The sequence below is a fragment of the Rosa chinensis genome, chromosome 7 (assembly GCF_002994745.2).
Source record: "Rosa chinensis cultivar Old Blush chromosome 7, RchiOBHm-V2, whole genome shotgun sequence".
NCBI lineage: Eukaryota > Viridiplantae > Streptophyta > Magnoliopsida > Rosales > Rosaceae > Rosa > Rosa chinensis.
In genome coordinates, this window is record NC_037094.1 from 21,636,895 (window position 1) to 21,652,539 (window position 15,645).

The 15,645-nt window shown below is 39.0% G+C and overlaps 3 protein-coding genes across 4 annotated transcripts; all 3 read right to left on the reverse strand.

The window, feature by feature from the left end:
- Positions 1 to 378: 378 nt before the first annotated feature.
- On the reverse strand, positions 379 to 3,732 carry LOC112177158 (exocyst complex component SEC15A). Its single transcript, XM_024315378.2, has 2 exons — positions 3,344 to 3,732; positions 379 to 2,933 (listed from the first exon to the last, which is right to left on the reverse strand). The coding sequence occupies exon 2, from the start codon at positions 2,916 to 2,918 to the stop codon at positions 549 to 551; it is 2,370 nt and encodes a 789-aa protein (XP_024171146.1). The 5' UTR covers positions 2,919 to 2,933; positions 3,344 to 3,732; the 3' UTR covers positions 379 to 548.
- Positions 3,733 to 3,957: 225 nt separating this feature from the next.
- On the reverse strand, positions 3,958 to 6,716 carry LOC112177159 (O-fucosyltransferase 30). Its single transcript, XM_024315379.2, has 2 exons — positions 6,008 to 6,716; positions 3,958 to 5,539 (listed from the first exon to the last, which is right to left on the reverse strand). The coding sequence occupies exons 1-2, from the start codon at positions 6,547 to 6,549 to the stop codon at positions 4,492 to 4,494; spliced, it is 1,590 nt and encodes a 529-aa protein (XP_024171147.1). The 5' UTR covers positions 6,550 to 6,716; the 3' UTR covers positions 3,958 to 4,491.
- A 382-nt stretch (positions 6,717 to 7,098) lies between these two features.
- On the reverse strand, positions 7,099 to 10,900 carry LOC112177160 (transcription factor KUA1). Of its 2 annotated transcripts, XM_024315383.2 has the most exons (4): positions 10,334 to 10,900; positions 8,740 to 8,948; positions 7,882 to 8,356; positions 7,099 to 7,470 (listed from the first exon to the last, which is right to left on the reverse strand). In XM_024315383.2, the coding sequence occupies exons 1-4, from the start codon at positions 10,611 to 10,613 to the stop codon at positions 7,460 to 7,462; spliced, it is 975 nt and encodes a 324-aa protein (XP_024171151.1). In that variant the 5' UTR covers positions 10,614 to 10,900; the 3' UTR covers positions 7,099 to 7,459. The 2 variants fall into 2 exon arrangements, with proteins under 2 accessions (XP_024171151.1, XP_024171150.1); XM_024315382.2 differs by lacking the exon at positions 7,099 to 7,470 and having other exon boundaries at positions 7,519 to 8,356; positions 10,334 to 10,899.
- Between the last annotated feature and the right edge of the window lie 4,745 nt (positions 10,901 to 15,645).

A 15,645-nucleotide genomic window follows, 5' to 3' on the forward strand; every position in this document is an offset into this window, starting at 1 on the left:
GGTTAAGACTTAAGCACCTACCTCCAGGGTGAAACCTTCCCAACAATTGAAAATTCCTCTCTGCTGTATCTGTATCTACCTACTAATAATGGATGCCAGAAATAAAAGAAGAAGAAAAATTCTTGCCATTCACCAGTATTGAGCGTAAGCATTGATATCTTAATACATGTAATGAAATCTCTTAAATAAATGTAGCTATTTCAATAAATGAAAGCAATCCTTGGTCTACAATCTACATGCACCATCACTACACTAGTACACAGAGTCTAAGACTATGGAAATCCTAGCACATAATACATCTATTAGGCTACAAATTATTTTCCCAAGTAATAATGGACGTATTTGTCTTGGCATGGGAAAGTAAAAGGATTGTTACAATTACCAGGCGAAGGTCTGTGCATAAGATTTATTATATGAGTACAAATTATCAGGAACAACAATCAATCCCATGCATTCTTAAAAGAAACAAGAGAACACTGGGAAAAATTATATAATAATCAAGCGGGCAAAGCAGATCCTAATTCTATTGCAGAAAGATTTTTCAAGTCTCAGTTGAAGTCCTTCAATCTTTTCTTAAGCATGTCCATTGATTTCTTACGAGCATTTTGCTTGTTATTCTTGTTCGAAAGGCTTCCAAAAATCCCATCAGCAGAGTCCTTGAATTTCTCGCAGATACTGGCCACCTTTTTATAATCCAAAGTATTGTAGTTTTTCTCCCTTATCACGGGATTCATGAAATTCTCTGGCTGACTGCTTGACAAAAGGTTTATCAGTTGTCTTGCCTCTATCAAGCAACCTCTAAAACTTCCGTCTTTGTAAATTTCGCTCAAGCCAGTACTGTGAAACCTCTCATCTGCAAAAGACTCCACCATCTTCAAATCATTGTTGATACTCATAACTGCATTAGCATTGAACCGCTTTATGCTACTGCTAAGAAAAGCTGATACTATAGAGTTGGAAATGTGGTCAAGAGCCCCACTCCCAACCTTGTACAGAGCATCCAAAGGTAAGATTTGTTGCGCAGTGGACATAAGAGTATCGAGGTAAATAACAACTTCATTCATGTACTCATTTTCACCCTGTGTTGGTTCCTCTGAAGTCCAATTGATATTTTCTGTTAGTTGCATGAACTGATCCAACTTCGCATTCACCAAATTCAGCAAAGCAAGATAAGCTTCATCCCTAGAAGTCTTTAGAACTACCTTAGCAGTTAAACCAGCTTGAGGCCTCTCAACTGAACGACTTGGAATCCCACATAGTTGGGCTGCATGTCGAAGGAAAAAGTCACAAGCTCCTTCAAGTACAGATATGTTCGCAGCAATCTGCATGGCCTGAGAGACACCAATGCTGCCACCTTGAATAGTATTAAGTATCACCTCATTTAACACATCTATCAAGAATTTATCCAAATATTTCTTCACAACATCGTAAACATTAGTATTTGTCCCATAGGTCAAGTAATCAACAGACCCTTTGATGAATGACCTGACAATTCGGCAGGAATCAGGTACTGTGGAGGAGAATGGTGCAATGAATGGAAAAGCCGGTGTGATATCTGTTGTCTGGAGATTGAAGGACAAGACATTATTTTCATAGTCACTTTCCTTTTTCAACACCATCTGCTCATAGGTATCATTGGCAATAACATTAACAATTTGTTTACGACACTCTTCTGAAAGAAGCTCGTGGTATTTGTCTCGGCTCTTGTTAAGTGTCTCAAGAAGTGGTCCCACTTCATACCCATATTGTCTGAGAGTACAGCCGAGAAGTGTCACATAATCCTTCACCAAGAGAAGATGGGTTGCAGAATTCATCTGGGAGAACTGCACCTCTAACAGAGATTTCATTTTCGCTACAGCTGTTTCCCACATTGTTTCAACTTGTTCACCTAAACGTAGGCCTCCAGCAGTCCTCAGGACCCGATCCTCCACTATGAAGTATCCTGCAATTTGAGCCAAAAATGTTTGATAGGATTCAACAAAGGGCTGTGTTGAAGAGATCTGTAAGTCTGAATTAAGCTGCAACAATCGATTTCTATAGTAATATTCCCAAAACTGCTCTTGGATTCCTAGGCAACTTTGGATGTGATAAGCCCTGTATAGAGGAGTTAGGTCAACCTTTAGAACTGATTCTTCTTCAATCTGTTCAACATCTAAAGTATACGCAAAATCTCCCAACCCCGGAAGATTCTGTTCCTCAGCTTTCCTTTGCCGATCCAGCATTTCCTCATCTCTCTGGCGCGCAGAAGCAGCTTGCCCTATTGCTGTTTGTCCAATATCCTTTGCAGAACTTCTTATCTGAACCAGCCATTCATTGAATTGACTAGTTACTTTCTTCTCGATGTGCAACTTAATCAATGGAATCCTCTTCTCTATAACCATTCTCAGCGTCCTGACAGGAACATTCTTCAAGTAACTTTTCTCAATCAGATCTAAGGTTTTCAAAGCTGGGTAAAACTGGCCTTCGGATATGTGCTTGTTAAACTTAACGCAGAGCTCCAACACCTGTACACAATTCTTGGACATTTTGATAGCTTCAGCCACATTCTTTTTGATTGAATAAGACTCGAGAAGCTCCTCAAGTTTAATCAACAAAGTACTGCCAACCTCTTGCAACTTAAAATTATCACTAGAGAGCTCGCCTTTCAGCTCTTCAGCATCCACCAACACCCCACGAAGCTCGTCAACTGCAAGAATGAACTCCTCGTAATGAGTCTTACACAGATCCTCAATCTCGACTTCCTTCTTTCTCACCACATGCTTGAGCTGCTGAAGGAGCGATTCTGGCCTCCCCATCTCAAATGCATGCCTGACAATAGGACCCAGGTCATCTCCATTCCCAATCAACGTAGCGAGAACCAAGTCCTCCCCGGCTTCCCCATTCTCAATAGAAGCTCTTCTCCTGGCTTTTGAATCCATTTCTCTACTAAAACCCTTTAAATTCAAACAACACCAAAAAAAACAGTAAATAAAATTACAATCTGAGCAAACAACACAACTTACATCTTACTCATCCTAGTCAAACAAAGAAAACAAACATGGTATTAAACAATGCACATGGAAATAACATTAATTCATTATGTTTATATAAAGTCAGCAACTTTCACGCTTAAATTGATTAAAATTTTACCAAAGAAAACAGACCCTCAAACCCAAACACATTGAACATAAAGCAGGTCGAAATCAAATTTTCAACAAAGCCCCAAATTTGAACAGTAAAATCCATACATAAGAGCTCCATAAAGTACCAATCTTTATCCAATATCCCAATCATCTATAATAATCGAACACAGAGAGAGAGAGAGAGAGAGAGAGAGAGAGAGGGATCAAATTAGAAAGCTCACCACTTGAATTGGCTGTAGGATTTGGATGAACACAAGGGCATGAATCCACTGATGAACCAGCTGCACACACTTGATTAATTGCTCGCCAAAAACCCTGAAAAAGAAATGAAATTTTTACCCAGTTTGGGTTTCCCACCTCTGAAAATCCCTAATTTGGGTGAATTTGCTTTATTTTGGAGCTCAGTTGCCAAATGAAAATGATGCTAGGGCAGTAGTTTAGGGCGAGAGTGCCTTTTACAGATGCTCTCTGATGCCTCCACGTGTTGTAGAGAGATGAAAAACATTCCTGTTCCTTTTCTTTTTAAGGAAAACATCATAGTTTATTAGGGAAAATTACATGTAGAGACATTGGTTCACTCGCCGCCTATGCCGACTACCAAACAATGCAAACGTCCATATACGGCAACTGATGTTGGTTTCTCAGACTGCTGTTCTCCTAGTCAAGTATTTGGTATTGATGTTTTAGCTGGAACTTGTATAGTTTGACTTCGACATGGCTCGATTTAAATAGCGTAAGCTTGAATTGACCTATTGAGATCATTGTTCTAACATTACTATAATGGGAATTTTGATTAACAAACACCATCGTTATTTGGGAAAAAAGAAAAATCAGCTACAGGAGAAGCATTCTTCAAATTACACTCTGATAACTCAGACATTTTGGAGTTAATTTACAACAATGTTCGCCAAAGACGTATGTTAAGAGTTTCCGATATGCATCGCGCAATCCGCCTTGAATTCATGGCGTTACCACCAATAGCAAACACTCAAAGAATCACTGTGCACCCATCAACGTCGAAAAAAGTGCCTATCGACTCGATACTGAAGTTTGAACTGAGCACCGATGGATATAATGAGAATCACCCTATTGTTTTCAGACTGTCAGATAACCTTAACAAAGCAGCACCTTATCTGAACCTACTCTTCTCTACACACATCGCTTTCTTTCTGGCATCCTGCCTAGATTTGCGACACCAAGTCTGCTGGTGCTGTCAAGTCGTGCTTCAGGACGAGCCAAGATTGTTTAAACTTGGTATTGGCATATTAGGACCAGTTTCGGGCATGCTTTTGAATTTTCACAGAGTCAGCAACCTTTCGTTGAACTAGAATTTGTCGTGTCAAAAGACATTCAGCAATGTCATCAGAGATTAGCTTGAACATGCGCCGAACTTTCTCATTAGCTCTATGCTCCCTGCAATAGTTGATCCTGCAGTCCCAACAAATCCAAGAGACGCACAACTGCAAACAGTTTGCTCTATGTATAGAAGAACATCGGGTATTACTGCAGAAGGGCAATCCTTCTTAATCTGATCAGTTCCATCATGAATATTTGCAACAGACCCAAACTTCAAGCCATGGCCTGCATCAACAATTCTTGTAGCTGTTTGTATTACCAAATCATCTCTTTCTTTCAGGAAAAACAGTTTAAACTGATTTGAATCTCTAGCCAAATCCCCCAAGTAATTTTCAGTCCAATTACTTTCAGGAAGATCAGTCATCACAAAGATATGAATGGGGAGAGGGCTCTGCATCAAAGCATCCAACTTTTGTTTTAGCCCTTGAAAAGTAGCCTTCCGGTGATTCTTGAACTGCCCGTCTAATAATCGAAGCTGTGCACATAGAAAAGGAGCCTTTATGGTATCCAAAGCAAACTTCTTTCCTGCACTCACAATTTCAGGAGCAAATGGAAGAAACTCAATCTTCTCCATTAGACTTCCTATCCTTTGATCTCTTGGAGATTCATGGATATCAATAAGTAGCTCAGAACCTTTGTAAGGAGCTGTGAAAAGGCTTCCAAATGCCAGCACAGAAGCTGATTCAGCTTCAGAACCCGGTCCGAGAGTCTTGTATACATCTCGTCGTTTCCTAACATATGAAATCTTCTTTTTCTTGAGTTTTTCATCAGGTTGAAAAGAATCTAATGCCACATCCTCATTACCATTCTGGTATGTCCAAACAGTGGTTCTGCAGTCTTCATTAACAGCATATAAACACTTAACGTTACCTTTGACACCACTTAGTACAGATCCACATTCCTTTAATTTATCCAGCAAATGTGCATTGAACTCATTATGGCAAGCAAAATCTAAGTTCACATTGCACCATGAGGATATAAAAACCCTGAAATCTATAACTCGAACTAACGAAGAAGAAACTAATGACGATATATCAACAATGTCAGCCATGGATACATACCTGTAACAAGAGATAAAGATATTTGAAATGGAGCCATCAAATAAATCTTCTATTTCTATACATGAACATGGTGGCAGTTATGAAGAAAACTTAGTGGAGAAGAAAGTGCACAAACTTTTTGTTGTTAAGATTATTTGGCCTAGCAAAGAAGCATATTTCATTCTTCAAAGATGAAAACAAAAGCACCAAACTTTGCATTCCCTACATTCCTACTATAAAGCGTGGATTAAACAAAAACCAGTGTCTGTCCTATACATCTATCAACACAGAAACTCAACCACACCCAATTTATCATAAATCCAGATGTAAATCCTAGCAAAAACTCCAATTATACTAACCAAACACTTTGTGTAATCAAGACCACACAATGGTGGCATTGACATAAAAACTAAAAGAAACCAATCAAACTTTCGAACCCACATTTCAATTCTAACCAACAAAACGAGAAACAGAGAAAAACCAACATACCTCCCACTCCCAATGAGCTCAATCACATGCTCCCAGACCTGACCCCTGATCTCATTCGGAGCCGAAACCCGAAACTTGGGGCAACTCCCGAGAGCCACAGCGTGGTGATCGAGAACCGGCGGCACAACCAGCGTCCGGTTCAAAATGCCGGCCATCAAGATTCCGTTCTTCAACTCCATGAGCTGGTTGCTGAAGCCACTGTGGGGGGCGTACCAGAGGAACTTGTCTCCACCCAGAGAAGGGCATTTTGGAGAATGGGAAAGTTGGGCGGTGAGGAGGGAATTGGGGCTGAGGGAGAAGAAGTAGAAGAGGAAGATGAGGAGGGAGAAGAGGAGGGTGAGGTAGAGGAGTGGGGACCTTTGGGAGGGTTGCCTTTTGGATCGGAGGGTGGTGGGTTTTGAGGTTAAGAGGTTCATGGCTTTCTGGGTTTTTGAATTGGGGTAGAAAGACTGGAGCTTTGAGTGTTGCTGTGAATGTATGATACGGAATTGGGAGGAGGAACTGGATCTGGGATTCTGGGTAAGTGGGTTGAACCAACTCATGATGGGTTACGGGTTACGGGTCCGGGTCTGTCAAGAGCCACTCGTGTCAATTCAAATATGTTTTATGAAAAATTAGAAAAATCAGAAGTTAATAGTCGGACCTATACACCGTCGGTGCATAGAATAATTTCCATTTTGTAAGACACAAAAACGATTATGATGAATAGAAATGACTGATCGGTTCTCAATTTGATTGATTTTTTTTGTGCGAAAATAGTTTTGGACGAGGCGCTAGTAATTGATGTTCGAAGGCTGCACATTAGTTTATTGGGTATTAAAGTTATGCATTAATATTCCATTCGTTTGAGAAATTCTCGTATAATGCTTATACGGTAAATTTATAAGACATTTAAGAATAAATGGGAATACAGTCAAGTACTATTTACTCTAATATCAGAAGTCTCATTCGTAAGTGGAAAGTTATGAGTCAAACACTCAAACTGACGCAATTAACTATTGTTGAAGAATAAATGGGGCTGCAAATTAAAACAATAACGACTATTCTTCTAGTCACACGCCAGAAGGCAGTCTCATGACCTGATTTACCACATTTTAGATTATTGATACTATTGACAGAACTTTAATGATTTTCAATATGTAACAGCAATGCACTCCTCTATTCAGCACCTTAAAAGTATAAAAAGATCAAGAGTTTGGAGAATGAAATTATTGTTTCAACTCCTTTGTAGCTGGGGGGGAAAGAGAGGGTCTCCAAGTCTGTAATGGGTGCAAAGGAATTGCCACTTTTTATTAGTACCGAACTCCTATGACGCTGTTTTCATTATTTCGTGCAGCGGGGCGAACTCCCGACTTCTTGCACGCAAGTATATGAGGCACCTCAGCCTGATAAAAGGTTCTGCTCACAACAGGTACCCTACATAGTCCCCAACTTGGAAGCCAAAAGTCTCCACTATCCAGAACCTTGATGAACAAAAATGTCTTTTTAGACTAAGATAATATATTCGTGGATGAACCAAAAACAAAAAGACAGTAGATAATCAAACTTATTCATATTACAAGTGAATTACTATTCTACAGGTAAAGAAGTGTTCCTTAACTATATCATGTCTACATGACTAACAGTAGGAGGGTAGAACAAATTCTTGAGTTGGAGACAACACAAAATGTCAAAGATTTAAATAATTTGACAATAAGATGGTACAACCTAAATACCAGAACCAACTATTAATTAAACTTTTAAATCCCCCCTTATTAAAGTGATCCCATAACTCACACCCAAATCATACTAACATGACTAATATTAACAACCATAACCTGTGAAATCCCAAGCCAAGAAGGCTAACCACTAAAGCGCATGGATTGGACTACCACCTGATTTCATATTTGAACTGCCAGAACTTGGATTTGCATGGAAAGCCGATTGCCTAGAGGACCCTTCAACAAGATTTAGTGAGAGCGAGGACGGACCGGCTTGACCTTTAGGCTCTCCTATACTCAGATTCGACATGCCTACTAGCTCATCAACATTAATTGGGCTCTTTGAATGTACTGCAGTTGGCTTAAGGACCTCGTGTGTATCCACCTTAGTTGGCTCAGTACTGTATCCAGGCCACATTGGAAAAGGAAATGGAAAAGGTGAGAAATAAGTGGGATACATCACTGGATAACATGACTGTGAGTTATCAGCCTTTGGAGGGGAAGGTTCTCCATCTGAGTTGGTAGATGCCATTGATTCACATTCTTCATCCAAAGCTGGAGGAGCAGGCAATGGGTGGTTGCTTTCAGTATCATCTTCTACATGGTTTTCAGGTAAGAAGTCCAGTGGTTCCATTGGAGTATCAACTGACTGCAGAAAAATATCAACAAAGCATCTATAACAATATTGCATCAACAAAAAGTATTGAGAACCTTATTAGATTTCAAATAGGAATCATGTTGCACAATCAAGTGTATTTAAACTACGGCCCTAGTTTGAAGAATTGTTGCAGACAAATGCTGCATTCCAGGTCAAGAAGGAAAGGAAGTGCTAGTTAAAAAATAAAATAAAAGGACATAAAGAAGGACCGGCTATCTTAACTGTTTACAAATGCAAAGGACATGAGTTTTTAACCAACTAGAATAGCTAGTCGAGAGAAATTGCAAAGCACATTATAGAGTAAATATTTCAAGTTGTGTGCCTATATGTGAGAAACATGTGCACACAAGTTATGCAAGACAAAAGATACTTACATCATCTGCTACTATATCAAACAGGCTAGAACGTCTTTTTCTCCGTGATACATTAGACTGCCTAATGAAATATTTCTGAGCATGGCTAGCCACTTGAGTAGGTGTTCTTGAAATAACATAATTGCGAGCGATTCCACGCCAATCACCTTTACCAAGTTTCTGTAGTCCAAGTAAAAACATCCTATGTTCCTCCTCTGTCCATGGGGTGCCTACAGAACACAAAAAATGAAACATAAAATTATAATCTGCTAAGACAAGAAGTAAGAGCTTAGAGCAGTTCCAATGTTCTCTATAAATACATTCCAAAATTGCAACATAAACATCATGATTAAACGAGTACTTTTTTCAACTATTTTAATTAGTATCCGAAAAGACTTATGCGTCTATTGTGGGTAGTCAATGTTTTGTGTAGCACATTCACCTTGTAGATCCTGAAGTCAAATATATGCACCAAACCAATAGAAATTTGAAAATAAACCAACACGAACATCTCGATCTAAAAGCACTATTTGGCCCTACACACTCCTTTCTTTTTATAAGTTTCTTCTGTAATATCATTCAAATAGTAATTTTGCCTTGACTGTAAAAATCGTAACGTGCTATCTCCTGAGCAAAAGGCTAATAAACCCTATGCTTTAATCTCTGCTCTGTTTCCAATCAATCAATCTAAACTAAACATTGTTCTTCTGACCATAACACAGAGAACAATTGGACCTCAATTTTATTACTCAACAAAGCATGAATGAGTATGACATATGAAAAAATAGAAGTTCAACACAAAAAGTAGAACTGCCATGTGATGTTAACTATTCTAGCCTTCAAGAAAAAGTTTTTCCTTTTAAAGACAAACATATTACCAACACCCACAGAATGGATGAAATACTAGTCCAAACGACATGATCCAAAATTCCTGGAACATTACAGTACCACACCTAAAATTGGACCCAGGCATATATTCACATCTAAATTGACCTCATTCAACGACCTATGAAATGAACCCGCTTCCCAATAAATGAAACTGAAATTCACAATTTCAGTATGAGCAGACATAGTAAGACTAAAGAATTCAAGCACCAAGATCATAAGCCTTGTTTTAACCTCTTAAACTAATCGAGCCCCATAATTGAAGCCTATATCTTGATAGGAGAAAAGCCTGTTGTTACTCCTGTTGCAAATAATATCTTCATTCTGTTCCTCTATGCTTCATCAATGATCCCATTTCTCCCTCAATTATTGGCTACCATCCTGCCCCAAATAGACAAACCAATTGGCTACCATACTACCCCAAATAGACAAACCAAACTTCAGATCACTATGCAAACACCCCAAAAAAGAACTCCTACTATTGACAAATTGCCAAGCACCCAAATCAGAAACTCAATAAAACAGTAAAGCCAACTACAATCCCACTAACCCACCACTAATCAAACACAGACAAACACAGTACTGTGATCTTTATTGCTTAGCCCCCCAACCAATTAAACCAATCCAAATCCCAATTTAAACACACAAACCCAAATACCTCAACATCCACACTCAACCAAAAACCAAAAAAGCCACACACTTTAAAGATTAACCAAAACAAAGCTTGGACCTTTTTTACGTTCCCGGCAGCTGGAAGACGATCCGGGCACGAAGTCCTCAGAAGCATAACCGTCAGCGGCGCCGGAGTGATCGGCAGCCTCGCCGGGAGAGTCCGGGTTGTTATGGAGCAGGCCGGAACCGGACCCGGCATAGTGGGTCAGATTGCCCATACTAGCACTCTTCCTGATGCCGCCGTCGGTGAGGCGGACGCCGAAGAGCTTGACGCCGCGGTTGGGGCACGTGCGGGAGTTGTGGCCATTGTGGCTGCAATGCGAGCACCGCCGCGTCATGGTGGGAGTCGGATCGGATCAGCGGTGGGTTCGGGGTGGGGCGGATCGGAGGATCCGGATTATTTGAACAAGATGGGGGGAGGGTTGGGATAGTGTCTGAATAAGGTTGTTCCAGGGGAGTTGGGTTTGGCGGCAGAAGACAGAAGAGAGAGACACGGAACAAAGTCGTGGAGGATTAGATTATTTGTAGAAGAAGAGGAGAACACTATCCATATAAATCGTGGTGGGCGTGGATAGAGAGAAAGAGAATGGGAAAACTATTTGGTGTTCCGCGAGGTTTTGCTCTGGCAAAATGAGTGCTTATCCATTTGGTCAAACACTTCACACGTAGTTGTGTTTTGTACAAAATTTTTAACCTATATGGATTAATTTTTTATTTTTAATCTTTTGAAGTGTGTGATAAGAGGGGTTGTTGATGCTTGATGTGATATATTTTTGATTTTTAACTATATAATTCTTGAATATTTGCTCACCAAATTGGGTGGAGAAACAAGAATGCATGTGAGACTGATCATAAAAACTCGCAAATCAGTTTGTTAATTACTTTTTTGAATAATACTTGCATTGGAAATTAGTATGTATGTGAGCATTTAAATACAGTCAGCAATTTAAATCTATTATTTAACTGATTAAAAGTTACATCAATTATTAAAGATTATATCTGCAAAACTACATTGGAAATAAAAATCGTTTACTCATTTGATTGTATCAAACCAATAGACAATTGTCATGAGAGTATGAGAGTGTTAACTTTCATCATACCTGTTCATTTGTTTGACGCAATCGAATGAGTAAATGATTTTTATTCACAATGAATTTTTACAGAGATGATCTTTAAATGTTGATTTAACTTTTGAATGGTTAAATTATGGATTTAGAGAGAGAGTTTGGATGCTAACATACATACTGGTTTGGATGCAAGTATTTTCCTTACTTCATGGATTTGATTCGAAAAATTGAAAGTGGTTAATCTTAGTCATCGATCTAGAAAATGCTTTATAAATTTTTTGTTTTTTAACCCCACTCCTACTCACTTTTGAATGTGAAGTTCACATGCATTTCGATTCATTTTGTTCTAATAAGCGATTAAGATTAATGAATGACTATTCATTTTATATTTGGTACCTAAAAAAAAACTTATCACAAGAGTTTATTCTCATTCAATTCTTTCACATTTCAAATAAATAAGTTATCGAGTTTATTTATAACACACATAGGGGAAAATTTAAGGGAGGCCTCCGAGTTTTGTGGAGCGACCTCGACGGGCGAAACCTAGGTTCGTGGAGCGGCGGTGGCGTTCTTCCCTCTGGCAAGGCGACGACCGTGGGAGTGACGAGGTACGACAACGGCGCGGGGCTGGTTCTTGGCGACTATCGTGGGGTGCGGCGGGAGTTTTCTGATCGGAGGCTTTTCTGGTCGGAGGCTTCTCTGATCGTGGGTGCGGCGAAGGGTTCTCTGTTCAGAGGTTTCTCAGTTCGTGTTGGAGAGTTTCGATCCAAGAGGTGACTGACTTTGATTGCGGCGAGGGCAAGGGTGGTCGACGGCGTTGTTCACTTCAGGTGTGCCCTCCTCTGTTTGCGTTTAAGGGTGTTTGGGCTGTGACGATGCTTGGATCTGGAGTCTGATCCGTCCTGCCGGGCTCAGCGGCGAGGAGGTGTCGGAGAACAAGTAGTTCGATCCAGGTCGGGGTCCAGACTTGACCATGGCCATGGTGGAGGTCCACGGCCGGCCGCCGAACTGGTGACTGAGGCTACTCTCTCGAAGCCTAACGCGGGCGGGTCTGGGAAGGTGTGGGTAAGAGATGGGCCTTGGCCAGTGGGCCTCTGCCTGCTTGGGCCGCTCCTAGTGGTCTGGCTGGGTAAGCCCATTCTCTTATTCCCTTCCTTTTCTTAGACCAAGCCTGTTTTAGTTTTTTTTGGGAGAGTGGTAGTTTTTCAATTTTCTTGTTTTGAATAATTGAGCTTGGCTCGGTTCACCTCCTATTTTGTCCTTGATCGTTGCTGTGTGCTAATTGATGAGTGGCGATGTACACCATGAAGGTCTTAGGCGTCAATGCTTGTTATGTCAGTTGCTTTGGTTCAGGGTTGGATAGGTGATGGGTTATTTATTTGTTGCATTTTCTTTTTCTAGGTTTGGCTAGTAATAATTTGGCTGCTTTGGACAGTCTGATTAGGTGTTTGGCTGCTTTGCGCAGTCTATATTGTGCTTGTATTTGTACTATGAGTGATTTCTTGAAACCCTCTACCTTGACGCTGTGACGTCGTAATATATACCTGATTCCATTTTCCTAAAAAAAAAAAAAAAAAAAAAGTTATCGAGTTTTTTTTTTTCCTTACTAATTTTATAATTAATTTATTTTACAGGTATTTTAAATTTTCATATTATATGAAATTTGAACAAATAACCTCCTCAAAATTATGCCAGCTAGCTAACACGTCAGGAGTCAGGACCGACAAAATAGACTGTAATTTCTCTAAAAATTTTCCTTTTATCTTAAGTGTAAAAACGATTTAAGCTGTATTACCGTACACGTGGAAGTCGAGGGAAGTGGTCGGTGCAGATTCGGGCGTACAACCGCATCCAGGGAATCTAATTATCTACCGTAAAAAGAGGATTATAGAATCGTTACCCACCTTATCCAATTAGCTTTTGGATAATTTATCTCCATCCTTCGTGGGCCCCCACTCGGTCGCAGCAACGACGTCGTATCAACCCTACTATTTCTTCACAAACTTCCGTCATGCGTTCATAAAATCCAGTACCTGACTTCCATTCATGTGTTTTGAGTCAAAATGGCAGTGTATCTAATTTTCATAAGAAAAACGTGGGTTTAGGCAATTAGGTGTCATGTGTTTGCTTGTTCTTCAAACAAAGCAAATGATCAGACTTGTTTTACAAGGCACAAGCATAAGAATTTAGAGTGCATCATAATCAAAGAGGCAATTTTCTCAAACAGTTGGTGTGCAATTTGCTCCTCCACTCAAACCAGGTGTGCCTAGCTTCTGCAGTTTTGTCCCTTTATGGCAGGGGAGATAAGGGCAAGACCAAGCTCATCAAAGGGTATAATTTTTCTGCTTAAAATGTTTCTTTCTGACTCAGCTATCTGTGACTGTCCTGCCCTAGCTAGGAAACTGCGCGCTAACATGCCAGTTGCAATTTGAACCAGTGCAAACTCTGTTCTGCTACATATTATGCGAAAATTTTGTGAATTAAATTGATGAGGTTGGTTGTCGTCTCTGGTTTGGCTCACTAATATATGCATGGAATGAGTGACCGGAAATTCACAATCTTTATTAATGTAAATAATTTTTCCATCGAGTCTTGACCTTTTGCTCTATCAAGGTTTAGTAGCAAGATTCAGCTTCAGTATGGCTACCTTTTTAGTGCATTGGTCAAATTATTTTTGCGTTCTTTTGTGCATGTCATTGTGCCTTCTGTAATGCCATAGAAGGATCGATGTCATAAATTGGATATGGAGTCCCTTTGATTTTGTTGGATGTGGGGTTTTTGAATCATGCTGTTAAAAGTTCATTGAGCAGTCATATAATTTTGTTAAGTTTAGACCATTCTTAGCAATGATTTTTGTTTTGGGTTTTGATGGCAGCACTCTACATGTGTTTATAAAAAGACATCAGTCAATAACCAAGTGTGGCCAAACAAGGATGTCCTGAAGAAATACACTAGGATCCTTTTTCCCTTGCTGCACTATTCCTAGGCTTCCTAACGTTTTGCCATGCCCAGTAGTAAAAATGTCTTTGGCGAGTTATCATGATACTAGCTGAAAATTCTGTACAACTCTTTTGAAGAGATGAGAGAACTCAAAAGTACTGGGTTTAATTAAGCTGTGTGTTCTTAGGTCACTCCTTCCATCTCTTCAGTTCCTAAGACCTTAGATCATTGCCACTTGGAGACATAGCTCTTGTTGGACAACTATAGAATATGGAAATGCGTAGCTTTGCACCTTCGGAAGTCAGATATTTGCCTAAGAAAATAGGGCTATTAATTTGTCTATGATTGTTGGAATTAACCAATTGCTCTGAATTGAACTTAAGGTGATTTCACCTGATGTTATGTTAAGCTTGAAAATGCTGGAAGATTTGAGAATGAGAAACAGCTTTAGCAAATAGGAGGGTCAGGAGTGAAGGAAAAAATGCAAACCTTTTAGAGCTCGAGTGTAATAACCCGAAAATTAGTGCCAACTATAGAACACTATATTATTAACTATATTCGAAAAAAATCTTTGTTATTGAGCTCAAGACTCTCATCTATGTTATTTTTGTGATGCATGTCATTTTAGTACTAATTATTGTAATTTTTTTTTACTAAAGTTCTTTACTTATTAATTGGGTAAATGTGCATATGGATGTGTATGTGAACATATATATATATATATATATATGCATATATATATATATATATATATATATATTTAGCAAGTGGATTTATGCTTTCTTTCTTTTTATTTTTTTTAATTTTATCTTATCATTTTAATCATTTAACCTAAATAGTAATTAGTCACTTACCTTATAATAATTAGCCACTTACTTATTTTATGCTTAATTCTAGCCTATTTAAGCATATGATCTGATCATATTTCCTACAAGCTTAAAAATCAAGTGCAAAACTGATTTGAAGCCTCCTTAGTTGTAGAGAAAACTCAAGATTCCCACACAAATCCTTCATCCTTTCTTCTCTTTAGAAGCTCCCTTTGTTTTTCTTAAAGAAGTCCAAGCTTGAATTCAAGACCAAAATCTTCACCTCACCCCTGAGTTTCTTAAGTAAGTACATGAATACATTTTTATGTTCTTTTGTCTTTAAGATTTATCAAACTACATAATCAATGATAAAATGGAAAAGGATCTGCTTTGCTGCAAACCAGTATTTTCGTATATAACAAAATCTGTTTTGTCAAAACTATTTACAGTATTAAATTCCTCATCAAAAGTTCTTCAATTTAGGCTTTTGAATCACTAAAAAAAGGTTAAGAAATGAAGAAGTTATGGCTAATCAAAGTTTTCAACTTTTAAACTTG

What these genes read in the sequence shown, in the direction of transcription:
- LOC112177158 (XM_024315378.2), bottom strand. Translation starts at nt 2,918, where the DNA reads ATGGATTCAAAAGCCAGGAGAAGAGCTTCTATTGAGAATGGGGAAGCC.
- LOC112177159 (XM_024315379.2), bottom strand. Translation starts at nt 6,549, where the DNA reads ATGAGTTGGTTCAACCCACTTACCCAGAATCCCAGATCCAGTTCCTCC. An exon ending in GAGCTCATTGGGAGTGGGAG is followed by an intron (nt 5,540 to 6,007) that starts GTATGTTGGTTT and finishes CTCTTGTTACAG; the next exon opens with GTATGTATCCATGGCTGACA.
- LOC112177160 (XM_024315382.2), bottom strand. Translation starts at nt 10,613, where the DNA reads ATGACGCGGCGGTGCTCGCATTGCAGCCACAATGGCCACAACTCCCGC. An exon ending in CTGCCGGGAACGTAAAAAAG is followed by an intron (nt 8,949 to 10,333) that starts GTCCAAGCTTTG and finishes TGTGTTCTGTAG; the next exon opens with GCACCCCATGGACAGAGGAG. An exon ending in TTGATATAGTAGCAGATGAT is followed by an intron (nt 8,357 to 8,739) that starts GTAAGTATCTTT and finishes ATTTTTCTGCAG; the next exon opens with TCAGTTGATACTCCAATGGA.